Source organism: Notolepis coatsorum, assembly GCF_963971535.1.
Source record: "Notolepis coatsorum genome assembly, chromosome: 5".
Taxonomy (NCBI): Eukaryota; Metazoa; Chordata; class Actinopteri; order Aulopiformes; family Paralepididae; genus Notolepis; species Notolepis coatsorum.
In genome coordinates, this window is record NC_140169.1 from 148,611,346 (window position 1) to 148,637,760 (window position 26,415).

A 26,415-nucleotide genomic window follows, 5' to 3' on the forward strand; every position below is an offset into this window, starting at 1 on the left:
CTATGGGTTGGCGCCGGGTCCCCACGGACATTTAGCGGTGGCACCGCCACCTTCAGCTCCGGTCACGTTAGGAGCAGTTTATAACATCAACAAGCAGCGCGAAAGCGATAATAGTCCCGTTTGGAGTTAGTAAAACACAGTTGTATGTTAGCCTTCTTGGATGTTAAATAAACGCCTATCATTGTCTTTAAACACCCCGCCTCTCAGACTCCCATTTCCTCCTCTGCTACAGTAGCTAGTAGCTACGGTGTTAGCTGTTGTTGTGAAGGGCTAGCTAGCTAACAGCTACAAACATTGTACAAACTGCTAACGCTATGGCAAGATGTGTGTAGGCCTATGTAATGTTAATGGCTATGTTTTTAAAGTCGTAATGAAGATTGATTTATATTGTGCGTGCCATTTTTACACAAACTGACTAGCACCTGGCTGGCTGCAGTGCTGCTGCTGCTGCTGCCTGCAGCCAGTGCAGAACACCGGCTCCGCCAAATGAATTGTTTTATTGCGCGTCATCTGAACCGTACGATACACACGCTCCATTACCGGATAAATATATATAATTAGTAACTGTCGGGGGCATTAAGTGCCCCCCTTAACTGATTTTCGAGGGCATTTTGTCCATTTTCAAGGGCATTATGCCCCAAGCCCCCGTTAATTTCGAACCCTGGTGTACTCTCTGTTAGGGCCAAATAGCATTTCAATTTGCTCTGGTTTTGGGTTGTTTCTTTCCAATGTGTCAGATAGTTTTCTTTTTGTTTTCTTATAATTTGATTTAGTCCAGTGTGGTTACTGTCTGGTGGTTCTGCTTGTGTTTGTGAGCAGAGTCCCAGAACCATCTGGCTGAGTGGGCATCTATCGAGGGTCTCGCTGTGGGTGAGGGCTATGTTGTGGAGTGTGTCTGGGTCGCTTTCTTTTAGGTGGTTGTGGAATTGAATGCTCTTTTTTGAATTTTTATGATTAGTGGGTATCTTCCTAGTTCTGCTCTGCATGCATTAGTTGGCGTTTTTTCGTTGGGTGCGGAGAATGGATTTGCAAAATTCTGCATGCAGAGTCTCAATTGGGTGTTTGTCCCATTTGGTGAAGTCTTGGTTTGCAAGTGGGCCCCAGACTTCACAACCATATAGGGAAATCGGTTCTATGACGGAGTCTAATATTTGAGCCAGATTTGACTGGAATGTCTAATATGATGTTCCTTTTTATGGCATAAAAAGCCCTCTTGCTTTGTCTCTCAGGTCGTTCACAGCTTGATTGAAGTTCCCTGTAGCACTGATGTTTAGGCCGAGATATGTGTAGTTTTTTGTGTGTTCTAGGGAAATTGTGTCTAGGAGGAATTTGTGTTTTTGTTGTTGTAGGCTGGGCCTTTTTTGGAATATCATATCTCTCTCTCTCTCTCTCTCTCTCTACCTTGCTCTCTCTGACTCTCTCTCTCTCTCTCTCTCTCTGACTCTCTATCTTGCTCTCTCTGTCTCTCTCTCTCTACCTTGCTCTCTCTCTCTACCTTGCTCTCTCTCTGACTCTATCTCTGACTCTCTCTCTACCTTGCTCTCTCTGACTCTCTCTCTCTCTCTCTATCTCTCTCTCTCTGACTCTCTATCTTGCTCTCTGTCTCTCTCTCTCTACCTTGCTCTCTCTCTACCTGCTCTCTCTCTGACTCTCTCTCTGACTCTCTCTCTATCTTGCTCTCTCTGACTCTTTCTCTCTCTCTACCTTGCTCTCTGACTCTCTCTCTCTACCTTGCTCTCTCTCTCCTCTCTTCTCTCTCTCTCTCTCTCTCTCTCTCTCTCTCTCTCTCTCTCTCTCTCTCTCTCTCTCTCTCTCTCTCTCTCTCTCTCTCTCTCTCCTCTCTCTCTCTCTCTCTCTCTCTCTCTCCTCTCTCTCTCTCTCTCTCTTTCTCTCTCTCTACCTTGCTCTCTCTCTCTACCTTCGCTCTCTTTCTGACTCTATCTCTGACTCTCTCTCTACCTTGCTCTCTCGACTTCTCTCTCTCTCTCTCTCTCTCTCTCTCTCTCTCTACCTTGCTCTCTCTGACTCTCTCTCTCTCCCTTGCTCTCTCTCGCTCTCTCTCTCTCTCTCTCTACCTTGCTCTCTCTAACTCTCTCTCTCTCTCTCTCTGACTCTCTCTCTCTACCTTGCTCTCTCTGACTCTCTCTCTCTCTCTCTACCTTGCTCTCTCTGACTCAATTCAATTCAATTCAATAGGCTTATTGGCATGAAATATTAACATACTTATTGCCAAAGCAAGTTCAACATACAAACAATAACATATATATTAAAGGGGAACTCACATTTTGGGGAAATTAGCTTATTTAACATCTTCCTGGAGTTAGACAAGAAGATACATACCTTTTTTGTCTCTGTGCGTGCATTTTAGCTTTGGGAATAGACGCTCCGTTAGCATAGCTTAGCTTCATCACTGGAAGTGGGGGAGGGTTAGAGCCTTACAGTGCCTTACAGTGTATTGCAAGGTCTGACATTGACCAAACTTGATATGCATGACCTTGGTGGGCTCTAGGTCAACTCCTGAAAAGGGGGTCAATGTCAGACCTTGCAATCAAAAGTTAGGGGCGCACTGAAATTATGGCAAGGGTTATTAGCCCCCTAACTTTTGATTGCAAAGTCTGACATTGACCCCCTTTTCAGGAGTTGACCTAGAACCATGCATATCAAGTTTGGTCAATGTCAGACCTTGCAATACACTGTAAGGCACTGTAAGCTCTAACCTCCCCAAGCAATAAAATATCATAACATTAGCAGGGCTGTACGCTGCGATGATCTCATCGCAAATTGCCCTGTAATTGGCCGTTGCGATTGGTAAATAATATTTGGGGGCGGGCTTGCGAGTAGGGATTTCAAGCCTTGCATTCGCATTTCACTCCTAAATGATCCAAGGCGTGTGATGACGCTGAGCACTCAGGTATGATCAGTGGGGAAAATCAACTGAGCACTCACTCTGATAGACTGGCTGACTGTCTGATTTAGCTATGAAGAAAAGTAAAGTTAGTAGTAGGGATGGGAATCAATGGTTCCTACTGGGTTTTGGCCATTATGCTCCCGAAATTCTCCCGCTGTTTGGCTGCTTCTATGTGCAGTGAAAACTACTCGAAATGCTTTAGAACCTAGTCATTGATTTAGTTCAGGGTTAGCCGTGGAGCTAACGCTAGCTAACGTGAGCTAATCAAGCTCACAGAGAGAGATAAACAGCTGACAGCAGGTAGTACAGGTACAAATACAATAAAACAAGGGGTGGGGGCTGTTGTGTAAACCTTGTGTCGCGTCAATCTGGTCCACACGTTACTCGTTCATATCTCAGCCCGTGCTGAGATATGCCCATTCCGCGGTCTGTTAATAAAGTTTTCAATCAGACAGATGTATGGAAAGGCTTTTATTATAACATTTGTTGAGGTAAAATCATTATGCCTCATTTAGTCATCCTGCAGAGCACTGGTCTCCTACTCGTGGGCCGCGGGGAGCTAATGTTAGTAGCTTTGTTGTTGTCAACACACAGGGCATTCAGGAAGTCAAAAACTAATGCACTTGCCGATTGGTGCTAAGAACAGCAGGGCGGGTGCAAGCGTTGTGACGTAATTGGCAGACTCTACTGTCAATCAAAATTATTCTGTTTTCCGTCAGAATGAATGAATGAGAACTTTATTAACAGATTGCATAATGGGTACAATACAGTACAGGAGGATGAAGACCAGAGAAAGACTTTCGGCTTTTTTACATAAGGGTCCTCCATTTTCAATTCATCAAAACATTTAGAGACATACAAATATACAGTAGTTTCATAAAAATGCTAAAATGCTATTGATTGATTGATTGATTGATTGATTGATTTAAAACTTTATTAACATATTGCAGAATGGGTACAGTACAGCTCAATACATACAATTGTTAAGGGGATGCAGACCAGAGAAAGACTTTTGTCTTGTTTACATCAGGGTCCCCCATTTTCAATTCATCATATTTCATATCTAAATCATATAATATCTCATTGCTAAATATATGCAATATATAATCTAATAATCCAATAATCTAAATCTAATATATAATATAAAAATGCTAAATGCATGGGTATTTTATTTTGTCTTTAATGTTAGCTTGCAAACTCATACTGTCTTGGTAAGCCTCATAATGAATTGTTTGGGGTAAAAAAGAAAAACATCGTGTATCGCCGAAAGGTCAGAAAATATCGTGATATCATATTTAGGCCATATCGCCCAGCCCTAGTTGGTTCATTATAAAAGATACAAACCTGACAACAAAAGCACTTAAATGTTAAATAAAAGGACCACAGTAATGAGGCAGGAGGAACATATTTTTTTGCACTATAATGGTAAAATTGTTATTTAAAAATGTGCCCCTAAAACATATTTTTTGCCCCTAAATTTTTAATTTAGGGGCAAGTGTGCCCCTAGTGAAAAAGCTTAGCGTACAGCCCTGATTAGTAATAACAGTAAGGACAATCAACAAGAAACATATTAATTTACAAAATAGTCACTCGATCGGGTAGTCATTTTTCAAGTGTGGCCATTCAGATACATTTTACAGGGCTTGTTCTCTTATTTTGTGACAACCGTCTACATATTTTGCAGCTAATGCTGTACACTGACTTTTCTCCCCACACATGTATAGTAGCTTTTGGTGATCAGGGAGATGGATAAACTGTGCATCAATTTAGTTTATTTTATCAAAGAAGACTTCTCTTAGGTCCTTGTATTTCTCACAGTATAGCAGGAAGTGAAGTTCTGTCTCAATGTCCCCCTGATGGCAAAGTGAACACAGCCTGGCCTCTCTGGGCAGCCAGTTTTGCCTGTGACGGCCTGTTTCTATGGCTAGACTGTGTCCACACAGTCTGTACCGTGTCAATGTTTTTCTTAATTTTATCTCACTCACAGTAGTCAGGTATTCTGCCACCATGTACTCTCTGTTTAGGGTCAAATAGAATTCTAATTTACTTTGAGATTTGGTTGATTTGTTCCAATATTCTATATAGTTTTCTTTTTGTTTTGAGATTATTTGGTTGGGCCAGATTTTTTGGTATCTGTCCTGAAGCATTTGACATGACTCTCTCTCTCTCTCTGACTCTCTATCTCTATCTTGCTCTCTCTGTCTTTCTCTCTCTCTACCTTGCTCTCTCTCTCTGACTCTCTCTCTCTCTCTCTCTGACTCTCTATCTCTATCTTGCTCTCTCTGTCTCTCTCTCTCTCTCTCTACCTTGCTCTCTCTCTCTGACTCTATCTCTGACTCTCTCTCTACCTTGCTCTCTCTGACTCTCTCTCTCTACCTTGCTCTCTCTGACCCTCTCTCTCTCTAACTTTCTCTCTCTGACTCTCTCTCTCTATCTTGCTCTCTCTCTCTGACTCTCTCTCTCTCTCTCTACCTTGCTCTCTCTGACTCTCTCTCTCTCTCTCTCTCTCTTTCTCTACCTTGCTCTCTCTGACTCTCTCTCTCTCTACCTTGCTCTGTCTGACTCTCTCTCTCTATCTTGCTCTCTCTTTATTCTAGTAGGCCTATATTTTAATTGTACGTTGTTTTAGTTTCGTTAAGTTGGGTACGTTTTGATTATTTTAACGTTGGCTTTGGCAATGTATGTTTATATGAGAGAGAGAGATTCGGTTATTGGTCTGAAAGGTTAAAGGTTATTGGTCTGAAAGGTTAAACGTTATTGGTCTGAAAGGTTAAAGGTTATTGGTCTGAAAGGTTAAAGGTTATTGGTCTGAAAGGTTGCATGTGTTTCTCTGCAGATGAAGATGGACTGAGTGGTGTGACCCTGTGGATCGTGGCAGATCTGGACCGGGCCTCGGGGAGGACCCTGCTGATCAACGCCATGACACACCTGGTGAGGTTCTGGGGCTTTCTGCTCACTCTCCTCTCTCATGACACACCTTCTGCTCACTCTCCTCTCTCATGACACACCTTCTGCTCACTCACACCTTCTGCTCACTCTCCTCTCTCATGACACACACCTTCTGCTCTCTCTCATGACACACCTTCTGCTCACTCTCCTCTCTCATGACACACCTTCTGCTCACTCTTCTCTCTCATGACACACCTTCTGCTCACTCTCTCTCTCTCATGACACACCTTCTGCTCACTCTCCTCTCTCATGACACACCTTCTGCTCACTCTTCTCTCTCATGACACACCTTCTGCTCACTCTTCTCTCTCATGACACACCTTCTGCTCACTCTTCTCTCTCATGACACACCTTCTGCTCACTCTTCTCTCTCATGACACACCTTCTGCTCACTCTTCTCTCTCATGACACACCTTCTGCTCACTCTCCTCTCTCATGACACACCTTCTGCTCACTCTCCTCTCTCATGACACACCTTCTGCTCAACTCTCCTCTCTCATGACACACCTTCTGCTCACTCTCTCTCTCATGACACACTTTGCTCCTCTCTCTCATGACACACCTTCTGCTCACTCTCCTCTCTCATGACACACCTTCTGCTCACTCTCCTCTCTCATGACACACCTTCTGCTCACTCTTCCTCTCTCATGACACACCTTCTGCTCACTCTCCTCTCTCATGACACACCTTCTGCTCACTCTTCTCTCTCATGACACACCTTCTGCTCACTCTCTCTCTCATGACACACCTTCTGCTCACTCTCCTCTCTCATGACACACCTTCTGCTCACTCTCCTCTCTCATGACACACCTTCTGCTCACTCTCTCTCTCATGACACACCTTCTGCTCACTCTTCTCTCTCATGACACACCTTCTGCTCACTCTCCTCTCTCATGACACACCTTCTGCTCACTCTTCTCTCTCATGACACACCTTCTGCTCACTCTCCTCTCTCATGACACACCTTCTGCTCACTCTTCTCTCTCATGACACACCTTCTGCTCACTCTTCTCTCTCATGACACACCTTCTGCTCACTCTCCTCTCTCATGACACACCTTCTGCTCACTCTCTCATGCACCTTCTGCTCACTCTCTCATGACACACCTTCTGCTCACTCTCCTCTCTCATGACACACCTTCTGCTCACTCTTCTCTCTCATGACACACCTTCTGCTCACTCTTCTCTCTCATGACACACCTTCTGCTCACTCCTCTCTCATGACACACCTTCTGCTCACTCTTCTCTCTCATGACACCCTTCTGCTCACTCTCCTCTCTCATGACACACCTTCTGCTCACTCTTCTCTCTCATGACACACCTTCTGCTCACTCTCCTCTCTCATGACACACCTTCTGCTCACTCTTCTCTCTCATGACACACCTTCTGCTCACTCTCCTCTCTCATGACACACCTTCTGCTCACTCTTCTCTCTCATGACACACCTTCTGCTCACTCTCCTCTCTCATGACACACCTTCTGCTCACTCTTCTCTCTCATGACACACCTTCTGCTCACTCTTCTCTCTCATGACACACCTTCTGCTCACTCTCCTCTCTCATGACACACCTTCTGCTCACTCTCCTCTCATGACACACCTTCTGCTCACTCTCCTCTCTCATGACACACCTTCTGCTCACTCTCCTCTCATGACACACCTTCTGCTCACTCTTCTCTCTCATGACACACCTTCTGCTCACTCTTCTCTCTCATGACACACCTTCTGCTCACTCTCCTCTCATGACACACCTTCTGCTCACTCTCCTCTCTCATGACACACCTTCTGCTCACTCTCCTCTCTCATGACACACCTTCTGCTCACTCTTCTCTCTCATGACACACCTTCTGCTCACTCTTCTCTCTCATGACACACCTTCTGCTCACTCTCCTCTCTCATGACACACCTTCTGCTCACTCTCCTCTCATGACACACCTTCTGCTCACTCTTCTCTCTCATGACACACCTTCTGCTCACTCTCCTCTCTCATGACACACCTTCTGCTCACTCTTCTCTCTCATGACACACCTTCTGCTCACTCTCCTCTCTCATGACACACCTTCTGCTCACTCTCCTCTCTCATGACACACCTTCTGCTCACTCTTCTCTCTCATGACACACCTTCTGCTCACTCTTCTCTCTCATGACACACCTTCTGCTCACTCTCCTCTCTCATGACACACCTTCTGCTCACTCTTCTCTCTCATGACACACCTTCTGCTCACTCTCCTCTCTCATGACACACCTTCTGCTCACTCTTCTCTCTCATGACACACCTTCTGCTCACTCTCCTCTCTCATGACACACCTTCTGCTCACTCTCCTCTCTCATGACACACCTTCTGCTCACTCTCCTCTCATGACACACCTGGTGAGATGCTGAGGCCTTCTGCTCACTCTTATCTTTCTAGTAAAAGCTTTATGCAATACAGGGTTTCTCAAACTATGGGAACTACAACGAAAAGAGGTTTGGCATCCAACCAGAGTGCAAATGAAACAGTAAAGTACAACAGTAACATACAGTGTACAGGTGATTAAAACTGGGTATAGAATATAAATTAGTACCACTGACTAATAGTGCTAATCAGATGTACGCACCTTCTGTGAAGTCTCTGCGTTGTGTTTAATCGTTCAGTGGAATTCTGTCCTCCCTGCTGTAACACTGTCCTCCCGTTGTGTTTAATCGTTCAGTGGAATTCTGTCCTCCTGCTGTAACACTGTCCTCCCTGCTGTAACACTGTCCCCCCCCACACCCTGCTGTAACACTCTCCCCCCCACACCCTGCTGTAACACTGTCCTCCCTGCTGTAACACTGTCCCCCCACACCCTGCTGTAACACTGCCCCCCCCCCACACCCTGCTGTAACACTGTCCCCCCCCACACCCTGCTGTAACACTGTCCCCCCCACACCCTGCTGTAACACTGTCCCCCCCACACCCTGCTGTAACACTGTCCCCCCCCACACCCTGCTGTAACACTGTCCCCCCCACACCCTGCTGTAACACTGTCCCCCCACACCCTGCTGTAACACTGTCCTCCCTGCTGTAACACTGTCCCCCCCACACCCTGCTGTAACACTGCCCCCCCCCCCACACCCTGCTGTAACACTGTCCCCCCACACCCTGCTGTAACACTGTCCCCCCCCACCCTGCTGTAACACTGTCCCCCCCCACACCCTGCTGTAACACTGCCCCCCCCCACACCCTGCTGTAACACTGTCCCCCCCCACACCCTGCTGTAACACTGTCCCCCCTGCTGTAACACTGTCCCCCCCCACCCTGCTGTAACACTGTCCCCCCCCACACCCTGCTGTAACACTGTCCCCCCCACACCCTGCTGTAACACTGTCCCCCCACACCCTGCTGTAACACTGTCCCCCCACACCCTGCTGTAACACTGTCCCCCCCACACCCTGCTGTAACACTGTCCCCCCACACCCTGCTGTAACACTGTCCCCCCCACACCCTGCTGTAACACTGTCCCCCCCCACACCCTGCTGTAACACTGTCCCCCCCCACCCTGCTGTAACACTGTCCCCCCCCACCCTGCTGTAACACTGTCCCCCCCCACCCTGCTGTAACACTGTCCCCCCCCACCCTGCTGTAACACTGTCCCCCCACACCCTGCTGTAACACTGTCCCCCCCCACCCTGCTGTAACACTGTCCCCCCCACACCCTGCTGTAACACTGTCCCCCCCACACCCTGCTGTAACACTGTCCCCCCCACACCCTGCTGTAACACTGTCCCCCCCACACCCTGCTGTAACACTGTCCCCCCCCACACCCTGCTGTAACACTGTCCCCCCCACACCCTGCTGTAACACTGTCCCCCCACACCCTGCTGTAACACTGCCCCCCCCCACACCCTGCTGTAACACTGTCCCCCCTTGCTGTAACACTGTCCCCCCCCACCCTGCTGTAACACTGTCCCCCCCCCACCCTGCTGTAACACTGTCCCCCCCACCCTGCTGTAACACTGTCCCCCCCCACCCTGCTGTAACACTGTCCCCCCACACCCTGCTGTAACACTGTCCCCCCCACCCTGCTGTAACACTGTCCCCCCACACCCTGCTGTAACACTGTCCCCCCACACCCTGCTGTAACACTGTCCCCCCCACACCCTGCTGTAACACTGTCCCCCCACACCCTGCTGTAACACTGTCCCCCCCACACCCTGCTGTAACACTGTCCCCCCTGCTGTAACACTGTCCCCCCCACACCCTGCTGTAACACTGTCCCCCCTGCTGTAACACTGTCCCCTGCTGTAACACTGTCCCCCCACACCCTGCTGTAACACTGTCCCCCCACACCCTGCTGTAACACTGTCCCCCCCCACACCCTGCTGTAACACTGCCCCCCACACCCTGCTGTAACACTGCCCCCCCCCACACCCTGCTGTAACACTGTCCCCCCACACCCTGCTGTAACACTGTCCCCCCCCCACACCCTGCTGTAACACTGTCCCCCCCCACACCCTGCTGTAACACTGTCCCCCCCACACACCCTGCTGTAACACTGTCCCCCCACACCCTGCTGTAACACTGTCCCCCCCCACACCCTGCTGTAACACTGTCCCCCCCACACCGTGCTGTAACACTGTCCCCCCCACACCCTGCTGTAACACTGTCCCCCCCACACCCTGCTGTAACACTGTCCCCCCCCACACCCTGCTGTAACACTGTCCCCCCTGCTGTAACACTGCCCCCCCCACACCCTGCTGTAACACTGTCCCCCCCACACCCTGCTGTAACACTGTCCCCCCCACACCCTGCTGTAACACTGTCCCCCCACACCCTGCTGTAACACTGTCCCCCCACACCCTGCTGTAACACTGTCCCCCCACACCCTGCTGTAACACTGTCCCCCCCACACCCTGCTGTAACACTGTCCTCCCCCACACCCTGCTGTAACACTGTCCCCCCCACACCCTGCTGTAACACTGTCCCCCCCACACCCTGCTGTAACACTGTCCCCCCCACACCCTGCTGTAACACTGTCCCCCCCCACACCCTGCTGTAACACTGTCCCCCCCCACACCCTGCTGTAACACTGTCCTCCCTGCTGTAACACTGTCCCCCCCCACACCCTGCTGTAACACTGTCCTCCCTGCTGTAACACTGTCCCCCCCCACACCCTGCTGTAACACTGTCCCCCAAACCCTGCTGTAACACTGTCCCCCCCCACACCCCTGCTGTAACACTGTCCCCCCACACCCTGCTGTAACACTGTCCCCCCCCACACCCTGCTGTAACACTGTCCCCCCCACACCCTGCTGTAACACTGTCCCCCCCACACCCTGCTGTAACACTGTCCCCCCCCCACACCCTGCTGTAACACTGTCCCCCCCACACCCTGCTGTAACACTGTCCCCCCTGCTGTAACACTGTCCCCCCCACACCCTGCTGTAACACTGTCCCCCCACACCCTGCTGTAACACTGTCCCCCCTGCTGTAACACTGTCCCCCCCCACACCCTGCTGTAACACTGTCCCCCCCACACCCTGCTGTAACACTGTCCCCCCTGCTGTAACACTGTCCCCCCACACCCTGCTGTAACACTGTCCCCCCCACACCCTGCTGTAACACTGTCCCCCCACACCCTGCTGTAACACTGTCCCCCCCACACCCTGCTGTAACACTGTCCCCCCCACACCCTGCTGTAACACTGTCCCCCCCACACCCTGCTGTAACACTGTCCCCTGCTGTAACTCCCACACCCTGCTGTAACACTGTCCCCCCCACACCCTGCTGTAACACTGTCCCCCCCACACCCTGCTGTAACACTGTCCTCCCTGCTGTAACACTCTCCCCCCCCACATCCTGCTGTAACACTGTCCCCCCCACACCCTGCTGTAACACTGTCCCCCCCACACCCTGCTGTAACACTGTCCTCCCTGCTGTAACACTCCTCCCCCCACATCCTGCTGTAACACTGTCCTCCCTGCTGTAACACTGTCCCCCCCCACACCCTGCTGTAACACTGTCCCCCCACACCCTGCTGTAACACTGTCCCCCCCCACACCCTGCTGTAACACTGTCCCCCCCACACCCTGCTGTAACACTGTCCCCCACACACCCTGCTGTAACACTGTCCCCCCACACCCTGCTGTAACACTGTCCTCCCTGCTGTAACACTGCCCCCCCCCCCACACCCTGCTGTAACACTGCCCCCCCCCCCACACCCTGCTGTAACACTGTCCCCCCCAACACACCCTGCTGTAACACTGTCCCCCCCACACCCTGCTGTAACACTGTCCCCCACACCCTGCTGTAACACTGTCCCCCCCACACCCTGCTGTAACACTGTCCCCCCCACACCCTGCTGTAACACTGTCCCCCCCCACACCCTGCTGTAACACTGTCCTCCCTGCTGTAACATTGCCCCCCCCACACCCTGCTGTAACACTGTCCCCCCCTGCTGTAACACTGTCCCCCCCCACACCCTGCTGTAACACTGTCCTCCCTGCTGTAACACTGTCCCCCCCCCACACCCTGCTGTAACACTGTCCCCCCCACACCCTGCTGTAACACTGTCCTCCCTGCTGTAACACTGTCCCCCCTGCTGTAACACTGCCCCCCCCCACACCCTGCTGTAACACTGTCCCCCCTGCTGTAACACTGTCCCCCCCACACCCTGCTGTAACACTGCCCCCCCACACCCTGCTGTAACACTGTCCCCCCACACCCTGCTGTAACACTGCCCCCCCACACCCTGCTGTAACACTGTCCCCCCCCCCACACCCTGCTGTAACACTGTCCCCCCCCACACCCTGCTGTAACACTGTCCCCCCCCCCACACCCTGCTGTAACACTGTCCCCCCCCACACCCTGCTGTAACACTGTCCTCCCTGCTGTAACACTGTCCCCCCCCCACACCCTGCTGTAACACTGTCCTCCCTGCTGTAACACTGTCCCCCCCCACACCCTGCTGTAACACTGTCCCCCCTGCTGTAACACTGCCCCCCCCACACCCTGCTGTAACACTGTCCCCCCCCACACCCTGCTGTAACACTGTCCCCCCTGCTGTAACACTGCCCCCCCCACACCCTGCTGTAACACTGTCCCCCCCCACACCCTGCTGTAACACTGTCCCCCCACACCCTGCTGTAACACTGTCCCCCCCCACACCCTGCTGTAACACTGTCCCCCCACACCCTGCTGTAACACTGTCCCCCCCCCCCCACACCCTGCTGTAACACTGTCCCCCCACACCCTGCTGTAACACTGTCCCCCCACACCCTGCTGTAACACTGTCCCCCCCACACCCTGCTGTAACACTGTCCTCCCCCACACCCTGCTGTAACACTGTCCCCCCACACCCTGCTGTAACACTGTCCCCCCCCACACCCTGCTGTAACACTGTCCCCCCCCACACCCTGCTGTAACACTGTCCCCCCCCACACCCTGCTGTAACACTGTCCCCCCCCACACCCTGCTGTAACACTGTCCCCCCCCACACCCTGCTGTAACACTGTCCCCCCCCACACCCTGCTGTAACACTGTCCCCCCCCACACCCTGCTGTAACACTGTCCCCCCCACACCCTGCTGTAACACTGTCCCCCCCCCCCACACCCTGCTGTAACACTGTCCCCCCACACCCTGCTGTAACACTGTCCCCCCCCCCACACCCTGCTGTAACACTGTCCTCCCTGCTGTAACACTGTCCCCCCCCCACACCCTGCTCTAACACTGTCCTCCGTGCTGTAACACTGTCCTCCCTGCTGTAACACTGTCCCCCCCCACACCCTGCTGTAACACTGTCCCCCCCCCACACCCTGCTGTAACACTGTCCCCCCCACACCCTGCTGTAACACTGTCCCCCCACACCCTGCTGTAACACTGTCCCCCCCCACACCCTGCTGTAACACTGTCCCCCCACACCCTGCTGTAACACTGTCCCCCCCCCACACCCTGCTGTAACACTGTCCCCCCTGCTGTAACACTTTCCCCCCCCCACACCCTGCTCTAACACTGTCCCCCCCACACCCTGCTGTAACACTGTCCCCCCCACACCCTGCTGTAACACTGCCCCCCCACACCCTGCTGTAACACTGTCCTCCCACTGCTGTAACACTGTCCCCCCTGCTGTAACACTGTCCCCCCCACACCCTGCTGTAACACTGTCCTCCCTGCTGTAACACTGTCCCCCCTGCTGTAACACTGTCCCTCCCCCACACCCTGCTGTAACACTGTCCCCCCCCACACCCTGCTGTAACACTGTCCCCCCCACACCCTGCTGTAACACTGTCCCCCCTGCTGTAACACTGTCCCCCCCCACACCCTGCTGTAACACTGTCCCCCCCCACACCCTGCTGTAACACTGTCCTCCCCCACACCCTGTTGTAACACTGTCCCCCCACACCCTGCTGTAACACTGTCCCCCCCACACCCTGCTGTAACACTGTCCCCCCACACCCTGCTGTAACACTGTCCCCCCACACCCTGCTGTAACACTGTCCCCCCCACACCCTGCTGTAACACTGTCCCCCCCACACCCTGCTGTAACACTGTCCCCCCCACACCCTGCTGTAACACTGTCCCCCCCACACCCTGCTGTAACACTGTCCCCCCACACCCTGCTGTAACACTGTCCCCCCCACACCCTGCTGTAACACTGTCCCCCCCACACACCCTGCTGTAACACTGTCCCCCCCCACACCCTGCTGTAACACTGTCCCCCCCACACCCTGCTGTAACACTGTCCCCCCTGCTGTAACACTGTCCCCCCCCACACCCTGCTGTAACACTGTCCCCCCCACACCCTGCTGTAACACTGTCCCCCTGCTGTAACACTGCCCCCCCACACCCTGCTGTAACACTGTCCCCCCCACACCCTGCTGTAACACTGTCCCCCCACACCCTGCTGTAACACTGTCCCCCCCCACACCCTGCTGTAACACTGTCCCCCCACACCCTGCTGTAACACTGTCCCCCCCCCCACACCCTGCTGTAACACTGTCCCCCCACACCCTGCTGTAACACTGTCCCCCCACACCCTGCTGTAACACTGTCCCCCCACACCCTGCTGTAACACTGTCCTCCCCCACACCCTGCTGTAACACTGTCCCCCACACCCTGCTGTAACACTGTCCCCCCCCACACCCTGCTGTAACACTGTCCCCCCCCACACCCTGCTGTAACACTGTCCCCCCCACACCCTGCTGTAACACTGTCCCCCCCACACCCTGCTGTAACACTGTCCCCCCCCACACCCTGCTGTAACACTGTCCCCCCCCACACCCTGCTGTAACACTGTCCCCCCCACACCCTGCTGTAACACTGTCCCCCCCACACCCTGCTGTAACACTGTCCCCCCCCCCCACACCCTGCTGTAACACTGTCCCCCCACACCCTGCTGTAACACTGTCCCCCCCCCCACACCCTGCTGTAACACTGTCCTCCCTGCTGTAACACTGTCCCCCCCCACACCCTGCTCTAACACTGTCCTCCGTGCTGTAACACTGTCCTCCCTGCTGTAACACTGTCCCCCCCCACACCCTGCTGTAACACTGTCCCCCCCCCACACCCTGCTGTAACACTGTCCCCCCCACACCCTGCTGTAACACTGTCCCCCCACACCCTGCTGTAACACTGTCCCCCCCCACACCCTGCTGTAACACTGTCCCCCCACACCCTGCTGTAACACTGTCCCCCCCCCACACCCTGCTGTAACACTGTCCCCCCTGCTGTAACACTTTCCCCCCCCCACACCCTGCTCTAACACTGTCCCCCCCACACCCTGCTGTAACACTGTCCCCCCCACACCCTGCTGTAACACTGCCCCCCCACACCCTGCTGTAACACTGTCCTCCCTGCTGTAACACTGTCCCCCCTGCTGTAACACTGTCCCCCCCACACCCTGCTGTAACACTGTCCTCCCTGCTGTAACACTGTCCCCCCTGCTGTAACACTGTCCCTCCCCCACACCCTGCTGTAACACTGTCCCCCCCCCACACCCTGCTGTAACACTGTCCCCCCCACACCCTGCTGTAACACTGTCCCCCCTGCTGTAACACTGTCCCCCCCCACACCCTGCTGTAACACTGTCCCCCCCCCACACCCTGCTGTAACACTGTCCTCCCCCACACCCTGTTGTAACACTGTCCCCCCACACCCTGCTGTAACACTGTCCCCCCCACACCCTGCTGTAACACTGTCCCCCCACACCCTGCTGTAACACTGTCCCCCCACACCCTGCTGTAACACTGTCCCCCCCACACCCTGCTGTAACACTGTCCCCCCCACACCCTGCTGTAACACTGTCCCCCCCACACCCTGCTGTAACACTGTCCCCCCCACACCCTGCTGTAACACTGTCCCCCCCACACCCTGCTGTAACACTGTCCCCCCCACACCCTGCTGTAACACTGTCCCCCCCACACACCCTGCTGTAACACTGTCCCCCCCCACACCCTGCTGTAACACTGTCCCCCCCACACCCTGCTGTAACACTGTCCCCCCTGCTGTAACACTGTCCCCCCCCACACCCTGCTGTAACACTGTCCCCCCCCACACCCTGCTGTAACACTGTCCCCCCTGCTGTAACATTGCCCCCCCCACACCCTGCTGTAACACTGTCCCCCCTGCTGTAACACTGTCCCCCCCCACACCCTGCTGTAACACTGTCCTCCCTGCTGTAACACTGTCCCCCCTGCTGTAACACTGCCCCCCCCCACACCCTGCTGTAACACTGTCCCCCCTGCTGTAACACTGTCCTCCCTGCTGTAACACTGTCCCCCCCACACCCTGCTGTAACACTGCCCCCCCACACCCTGCTGTAACACTGTCCCCCCCACACCCTGCTGTAACACTGCCCCCCCACACCCTGCTGTAACACTGTCCCCCCCCACACCCTGCTGTAACACTGTCCCCCCCCCCCACACCCTGCTGTAACACTGTCCCCCCCCACACCCTGCTGTAACACTGTCCTCCCTGCTGTAACACTGTCCCCCCCCCCACACCCTGCTGTAACACTGTCCCCCCCCACACCCTGCTGTAACACTGTCCTCCCTGCTGTAACACTGTCCCCCCCCCACACCCTGCTGTAACACTGCCCCCCCCCACACCCTGCTGTAACACTGTCCCCCCCCACACCCTGCTGTAACACTGTCCCCCCCCCACACCCTGCTGTAACACTGTCCCCCCCCACACCCTGCTTTAACACTGTCCCCCCCCACACCCTGCTGTAACACTGTCCTCCCCCACACCCTGCTGTAACACTGCCCCCCCCCCACACCCTGCTGTAACACTGTCCCCCCACACCCTGCTGTAACACTGTCCCCCCACACCCTGCTGTAACACTGTCCCCCCCCCACACCCTGCTGTAACACTGTCCCCCCCACACCCTGCTGTAACACTGTCCCCCCACACCCTGCTGTAACACTGTCCCCCCCCACACCCTGCTGTAACACTGTCCCCCCCACACACTGCTGTAACACTGTCCCCCCCACACCCTGCTGTAACACTGTCCCCCCCCACACCCTGCTGTAACACTGTCCCCCCCCACACCCTGCTGTAACACTGTCCCCCCCACACCCTGCTGTAACACTGTCCCCCCCCACACCCTGCTGTAACACTGTCCCCCCCCACACCCTGCTGTAACACTGTCCCCCCCCCCACACCCTGCTGTAACACTGTCCCCCCACACCCTGCTGTAACACTGTCCCCCCCCCACACCCTGCTGTAACACTGTCCCCCCCCACACCCTGCTGTAACACTGCCCTCCCCCACACCCTGCTGTAACACTGTCCCCCCCCCCACACCCTGCTGTAACACTGTCCCCCCCCCACACCCTGCTGTAACACTGTCCCCCCCCCCCCACACCCTGCTGTAACACTGTCCCCCCACACCCTGCTGTAACACTGTCCCCCCCACACCCTGCTGTAACACTGTCCTCCCTGCTGTAACACTGTCCCCCCCCCCACACCCTGCTCTAACACTGTCCTCCCTGCTGTAACACTGTCCTCCCTGCTGTAACACTGTCCCCCCCACACCCTGCTGTAACACTGCCCCCCCCCCACACCCTGCTGTAACACTGTCCCCCCCACACCCTGCTGTAACACTGTCCCCCCCCACACCCTGCTGTAACACTGTCCCCCCCACACCCTGCTGTAACACTGTCCCCCCCCCACACCCTGCTGTAACACTGTCCCCCCTGCTGTAACACTTCCCCCCCCCCACACCCTGCTCTAACACTGTCCCCCCCACACCCTGCTGTAACACTGTCCCCCCCACACCCTGCTGTAACACTGCCCCCCCACACCCTGCTGTAACACTGTCCTCCCTGCTGTAACACTGTCCCCCCTGCTGTAACACTGTCCCCCCCACACCCTGCTGTAACACTGTCCTCCCTGCTGTAACACTGTCCCCCCTGCTGTAACACTGTCCCTCCCCCACACCCTGCTGTAACACTGTCCCCCCCCACACCCTGCTGTAACACTGTCCCCCCCACACCCTGCTGTAACACTGTCCCCCCCCACACCCTGCTGTAACACTGTCCCCCCCCCACACCCTGCTGTAACACTGTCCTCCCCCACACCCTGTTGTAACACTGTCCCCCCCACACCCTGCTGTAACACTGTCCCCCCACACCCTGCTGTAACACTGTCCCCCCACACCCTGCTGTAACACTGTCCCCCCCACACCCTGCTGTAACACTGTCCCCCCCACACCCTGCTGTAACACTGTCCCCCCCACACCCTGCTGTAACACTGTCCCCCCCCCCACACCCTGCTGTAACACTGTCCCCCCCACACCCTGCTGTAACACTGTCCCCCCCACACCCTGCTGTAACACTGTCCCCCCCCCCCACACCCTGCTGTAACACTGTCCCCCCCACACCCTGCTGTAACACTGCCCCCCCCCACACCCTGCTGTAACACTGTCCCCCCCCACACCCTGCTGTAACACTGTCCCCCCCACACCCTGCTGTAACACTGTCCCCCCCCCCACACCCTGCTGTAACACTGTCCCCCCCCACACCCTGCTGTAACACTGTCCCCCCCCCACACCCTGCTGTAACACTGTCCCCCCCCCACACCCTGCTGTAACACTGTCCTCCCTGCTGTAACACTGCCCCCCCCCCCACACCCTGCTGTAACACTGCCCCCCCCACACCCTGCTGTAACACTGTCCCCCCCACACCCTGCTGTAACACTGTCCCCCCCCCACACCCTGCTGTAACACTGTCCCCCCCACACCCTGCTGTAACACTGTCCCCCCCACACACCCTGCTGTAACACTGTCCCCCCCCACACCCTGCTGTAACACTGTCCCCCCTGCTGTAACACTGTCCCCCCCCACACCCTGCTGTAACACTGTCCCCCCCCACACCCTGCTGTAACACTGTCCCCCCTGCTGTAACACTGTCCCCCCCACACCCTGCTGTAACACTGTCCTCCCTGCTGTAACACTGTCCCCCCCACACCCTGCTGTAACACTGTCCCCCCCCACACCCTGCTGTAACACTGTCCTCCCCCACACCCTGCTGTAACACTGTCCCCCCACACCCTGCTGTAACACTGCCCCCCCCCCACACCCTGCTGTAACACTGTCCCCCCCCACACCCTGCTGTAACACTGTCCCCCCCCCACACCCTGCTGTAACACTGTCCCCCCCACACCCTGCTGTAACACTGCCCCCCCCCCACACCCTGCTGTAACACTGTCCCCCCCCACACCCTGCTGTAACACTGTCCCCCCCACACCCTGCTGTAACACTGTCCCCCCCCACACCCTGCTGTAACACTGTCCCCCCCCCCACACCCTGCTGTAACACTGTCCCCCCCCCCACACCCTGCTGTAACACTGTCCCCCCCCACACCCTGCTGTAACACTGTCCCCCCCCACACCCTGCTGTAACACTGTCCCCCCCCCACACCCTGCTGTAACACTGTCCCCCCCCACACCCTGCTGTAACACTGTCCCCCCCCCACACCCTGCTGTAACACTGTCCCCCCCCACACCCTGCTGTAACACTGTCCCCCCCACACCCTGCTGTAACACTGTCCCCCCCACACCCTGCTGTAACACTGTCCCCCCCCACACCCTGCTGTAACACTGTCCCCCCCACACCCTGCTGTAACACTGTCCCCCCCCTCAGTTGAGATTGCTAATCATATTAACAATTATTTTATTGGAAAAGTAGATAATTTAAGAAATAATATGCAAACAATAGATAATGAAAAATCTTATTTATTAATAAAGAATAAAATAATGAAAGATAAAAATTGTCAATTTAATTTTGATAGTGTGACTATAAGTAATGTAGAATATATGTTAAGTACCACTAAAAACAAACCACCAGGTGTTGACGGTCTTGACGGGAAACTTCTGAAATTGGTCCCTGATTTAATTGCCCCTGCTATCTGTCATATTATAAATCAATCCTTTAGTGAATGTTTGTATCCGCAACAGTGGAAAACTGCCAAAGTAATACCACTGCCAAAAAATTTGAAATTGCCATTCTCAGGATCTAATAGTCGTCCCATAAGTTTACTGCCAGTTTTGAGTAAACTGATGGAAAGAATAGTAAGTGAACAGATTAAAAGCTACTTTTCTTTTAACACATTGACCACTGATTTTCAACATGCATATCGTGAAGGACATTCAACAGCGACTGCTTTAACCCAAATGACGGATGATTGGCTGAAAGAGATAGATAAAAAGAAAATGGTTGGAGCTGTCTTGCTTGATTTTACTGCAGCATTCGACATCATAGATCACAAATTCTTACTTAAAAAACTTGAATGTTACGGTTTCTCCTCATCTGCACTATCTTGGATGCAAACTTATTTAGCAAACCGGAAACAAATATTTTTTTTTAATGGGAGTTACTCAGAAGTTAAAACGGTAAGGTGTGGAGTACCCCAAGGAAGTTGCCTTGGGCCTTTGCTCTACACCATATTTACAAATGACATGCCTCTTGTCCTAAATAAGTCCTATATTTCTATGTATGCGGATGATTCAACGATTTACACATCAGCCTCAACAGCCAATGAATTAAATACGGTTCTAAAGGCAGAGTTGCAATCAGTGATGGAATGGATAAAGAATAACAAACTAGTTCTAAACATATCAAAGACAAGTAGCATCATTTTCGGTTCAAACCATACTCTAAGAACGAACCCAGTCTTGAAACTTTTGATAAGTGATGTGGTAATTAATCAAGTCCAGGAGACTAAACTCCTAGGGGTAACATTAGACAGTAAATTGTCATGGTCACCATATAAACAATATAGTAGTGAAAATGGGAAGAGGGATTTCTGTTGTTAAAAGATGTGCTCATTTGTTACCACTAAATTCTATCAAACAGGTCATTCAAGCTCTGGTTTTGTCAAATCTTGACTATTGTCCTGCAGTATGGTCGAATGTAACAACGAATAAACTGAAAAAATTACAAATGGTACAAAACAAAGCAGCACGTATAGCGCTTCGCTGTGAGTACAGAACTAATGTTGCAGCGATGCACAGTTGTTTAACTTGGTTACTTGTCAAACATAAATTACTCTGCTCACTCCTTGTATTCACTAGGAATATTCTTGTTACAAAGATCCCCTCAATTTTATATAACAATTTATCAATAAGTCTTGACAGACACAACCATTCCACCAGACATGCTTCTGCACGAGGTTTTACACTTCCAAAAGTGAGGTCGAATGCAATGAAGCGAACTGTCATGTTCCGTGGTATGCAGGAATGGAACTCTCTTCCCAGACATGTTAAGCAGGAGAATAGTAAATGCCGTTTCAAAATCGTGGTAAAACAACATTTTCAACCAAAGAAATTGACATTCCCTAATAGATAGTGTGTACGTAAATGAAAATGTATGTGTCTGATATTTTTATCTTGTATTATGAATTTGATTAGGGTTTTTATTGTTGTTTTAATTGTCTGTATGACATGTAAATGTTGTGAGTGTATAAGGGTTTTTATTGTTGTTTTAATGGTCTGTATGTCATGTAAATGGTATGAGTGTATAAGGGTTTTTATTGTTGTTTTAATTGTCTGTATGACATGTAAATGTTGTGAGTGTATACGTCTGTAACTGTATTTTATGTGTTATGGACCCCAGGAAGAATAGCCCCAGCACTGCTGTGGCTAATGGGGATCCAAATAAACTTAAACTTAAACTTAAACACCCTGCTGTAACACTGTCCCCCCCCACACCCTGCTGTAACACTGTCCCCCCCCACACGCTGCTGTAACACTGTCCCCCCTGCTGTAACACTGCCCCCCCCCACACCCTGCTGTAACACTGTCCCCCCCCACACCATGCTGTAACACTGTCATCCCTGCTGTAACACTGTCCCCCCCCCCACACCCTGCTGTAACACTGTCCCCCCTGCTGTAACACTGCCCCCCCCACACCCTGCTGTAACACTGCCCCCCCACACCCTGCTGTAACACTGTCCCCCCCACACCCTGCTGTAACACTGTCCTCCCTGCTGTAACACTGTCCCCCCCCACACCCTGCTGTAACACTGTCCCCCCCACACCCTGCTGTAACACTGTCCTCCCTGCTGTAACACTGTCCCCCCCCCACACCCTGCTGTAACACTGTCCCCCCCCCACACCCTGCTGTAACACTGTCCCCCCCACACCCTGCTGTAACACTGTCCCCCCCACACCCTGCTGTAACACTGTCCTCCCTGCTGTAACACTGTCCCCCCCACACCCTGCTGTAACACTGTCCTCCCTGCTGTAACACTGTCCCCCCCCACACCCTGCTGTAACACTGTCCCCCCCCCACACCCTGCTGTAACACTGTCCTCCCTGCTGTAACACTGTCCCCCCCACACCCTGCTGTAACACTGTCCTCCCTGCTGTAACACTGTCCCCCCCCACACCCTGCTGTAACACCGTCCCCCCCACACCCTGCTGTAACACTGTCCCCCCCCCACACCCTGCTGTAACACTGTCCTCCCTGCTGTAACACTGTCCCCCCCACACCCTGCTGTAACACTGCCCCCCCTCCACACCCTGCTGTAACACTGTCCTCCCCCACACCCTGCTGTAACACTGCCCCCCCCCACACCCTGCTGTAACACTGTCCCCCCCCACACCCTGCTGTAACACTGTCCCCCCTGCTGTAACACTGCCCCCCCCACACCCTGCTGTAACACTGCCCCCCCTCCACACCCTGCTTTAACACTGTCCCCCCTGCTGTAACACTGTCCCCCCTGCTGTAACACTGTCCCCCCCCCACCCCCTGCTGTAACACTGCCCCCCCCCACACCCTGCTGTAACACTGTCCCCCCTGCTGTAACACTGTCCCCCCCCCACCCCCTGCTGTAACACTGTCCCCCCCCCACACCCTGCTGTAACACTGTCCCCCCTGCTGTAACACTGTCCCCCCCCCACCCCCTGCTGTAACACTGTCCCCCCCTCACACCCTGCTGTAACACTGTCCCCCCCCACACCCTGCTGTAACACTGTCCCCCCACACCCTGCTGTAACACTGTCCCCCCCCACACCCTGCTGTAACACTGCCCCCCCCCCACCCCCTGCTGTAACACTGTCCCCCCTGCTGTAACACTGTCCCCCCCCACACCCTGCTGTAACACTGTCCCCCCTGCTGTAACACTGTCCCCCCCCACACCCTGCTGTAACACTGTCCCCCCCCCACACCCTGCTGTAACACTGTCCCCCCCACACCCTGCTGTAACACTGTCCTCCCTGCTGTAACACTGTCCCCCCCACACCCTGCTGTAACACTGTCCCCCCTGCTGTAACACTGTCCCCCCCACACCCTGCTGTAACACTGTCCCCCCACACCCTGCTGTAACACTGTCCCCCCCCCACACCCTGCTGTAACACTGTCCCCCCCACACCCTGCTGTAACACTGTCCCCCCCCCCACACCCTGCTGTAACACTGTCCCCCCCCCCACACCCTGCTGTAACACTGTCCCCCCCACACCCTGCTGTAACACTGTCCTCCCTGCTGTAACACTGTCCCCCCCACACCCTGCTGTAACACTGTCCCCCCTGCTGTAACACTGTCCCCCCCCACACCCTGCTGTAACACTGTCCCCCCACACCCTGCTGTAACACTGTCCCCCCCCACACCCTGCTGTAACACTGTCCCCCCCCACACCCTGCTGTAACACTGTCCCCCCACACCCTGCTGTAACACTGTCCCCCCCACACCCTGCTGTAACACTGTCCCCCCACACCCTGCTGTAACACTGTCCCCCCTGCTGTAACACTGTCCCCCCCACACCCTGCTGTAACACTGTCCCCCCCCACACCCTGCTGTAACACTGTCCCCCCTGCTGTAACACTGTCCCCCCCACACCCTGCTGTAACACTGTCCCCCCCACACCCTGCTGTAACACTGTCCCCCCACACCCTGCTGTAACACCGTCCCCCCCACACCCTGCTGTAACACTGTCCCCCCCACACCCTGCTGTAACACTGTCCCCCCCACACCCTGCTGTAACACTGTCCCCCCACACCCTGCTGTAACACTGTCCTCCCTGCTGTAACACTGTCCCCCCTGCTGTAACACTGTCCCCCCACACCCTGCTGTAACACTGTCCCCCCCCACACCCTGCTGTAACACTGTCCTCCCTGCTGTAACACTGTCCCCCCCCACACCCTGCTGTAACACTGTCCTCCCTGCTGTAACACTGTCCTCCCCCACACACCCTGCTGTAACACTGCCCCCCCCCCCACACCCTGCTGTAACACTGTCCTCCCTGCTGTAACACTGTCCCCCCCACACCCTGCTGTAACACTGCCCCCCCCCCCACACCCTGCTGTAACACTGTCCTCCCTGCTGTAACACTGCCCCCCCCACACCCTGCTGTAACACTGTCCCCCCCACACCCTGCTGTAACACTGTCCCCCCACACCCTGCTGTAACACTGTCCCCCCCACACACCCTGCTGTAACACTGTCCCCCCCCCACACCCTGCTGTAACACTGTCCCCCCTGCTGTAACACTGTCCCCCCACACCCTGCTGTAACACTGTCCCCCCTGCTGTAACACTGTCCCCCCCACACCCTGCTGTAACACTGTCCCCCCCACACCCTGCTGTAACACTGTCCCCCCCCACCCTGCTGTAACACTGCCCCCCCCCACACCCTGCTGTAACACTGTCCCCCCCCCACACCCTGCTGTAACACTGTCCCCCCACACCCTGCTGTAACACTGTCCCCCCCCACCCTGCTGTAACACTGCCCCCCCCCACACCCTGCTGTAACACTGTCCCCCCCACACCCTGCTGTAACACTGTCCCCCCCCACCCTGCTGTAACACTGTCCCCCCACACCCTGCTGTAACACTGTCCCCCCCCACACCCTGCTGTAACACTGTCCCCCCACACCCTGCTGTAACACTGTCCCCCCCCACACCCTGCTGTAACACTGTCCCCCCACACCCTGCTGTAACACTGTCCCCCCCACACCCTGCTGTAACACTGCCCCCCCCCCCACACCCTGCTGTAACACTGTCCCCCCACACCCTGCTGTAACACTGTCCCCCCCCACACCCTGCTGTAACACTGTCCCCCCCACACCCTGCTGTAACACTGTCCTCCCTGCTGTAACACTGTCCCCCCCACACCCTGCTGTAACACTGTCCCCCCCACACCCTGCTGTAACACTGTCCCCCCCCCACACCCTGCTGTAACACTGTCCCCCCACACCCTGCTGTAACACTGTCCCCCCCACACCCTGCTGTAACACTGTCCCCCCACACACCCTGCTGTAACACTGTCCCCCCCACACCCTGCTGTAACACTGTCCCCCCCCACACCCTGCTGTAACACTGTCCTCCCTGCTGTAACACTGTCCCCCCCCACACCCTGCTGTAACACTGCCCCCCCACACCCTGCTGTAACACTATCCCCCCCACACCCTGCTGTAACACTGTCCCCCCTGCTGTAACACTGTCCCCCCCACACCCTGCTGTAACACTGTCCCCCCCACACCCTGCTGTAACACTGTCCCCCCTGCTGTAACACTGTCCCCCCCACACCCTGCTGTAACACTGTCCCCCCCACACCCTGCTGTAACACTGTCCTCCCTGCTGTAACACTGCCCCCCCACACCCTGCTGTAACACTGTCCTCCCTGCTGTAACACTGCCCCCCCCACACCCTGCTGTAACACTGTCCCCCCCCCACACCCTGCTGTAACACTGTCCCCCCCCCACACCCTGCTGTAACACTGTCCTCCCTGCTGTAACACTGCCCCCCCACACCCTGCTGTAACACTGTCCTCCCTGCTGTAACACTGCCCCCCCCACACCCTGCTGTAACACTGTCCCCCCCCCACACCCTGCTGTAACACTGTCCCCCCCCACACCCTGCTGTAACACTGTCCCCCCCCACACCCTGCTGTAACACTGTCCCCCCTGCTGTAACACTGTCCCCCCCCACACCCTGCTGTAACACTGTCCCCCCTGCTGTAACACTGTCCCCCCCCCACACCCTGCTGTAACACTGTCCCCCCCCACACCCTGCTGTAACACTGTCCCCCCCCACACCCTGCTCTAACACTGTCCCCCCCACACCCTGCTGTAACACTGTCCCCCCCCCACACCCTGCTGTAACACTGC

The 26,415-nt window shown here is 54.8% G+C and overlaps 1 protein-coding gene across 1 annotated transcript in view; it reads left to right on the plus strand.

The window, feature by feature from the left end:
* The window catches only part of uggt2 (UDP-glucose glycoprotein glucosyltransferase 2), a gene marked incomplete at its 3' end in the record, with an annotated part of 260,476 nt that overhangs the window by 122,405 nt on the left and 111,656 nt on the right, over window positions 1-26,415 (plus strand). The window contains exon 20 of the mRNA XM_084314328.1: window positions 5,745-5,839. Within this exon, the coding sequence (XP_084170454.1) occupies window positions 5,745-5,839 (95 nt within the window). The remainder of the gene's footprint in view (window positions 1-5,744; window positions 5,840-26,415) is intronic.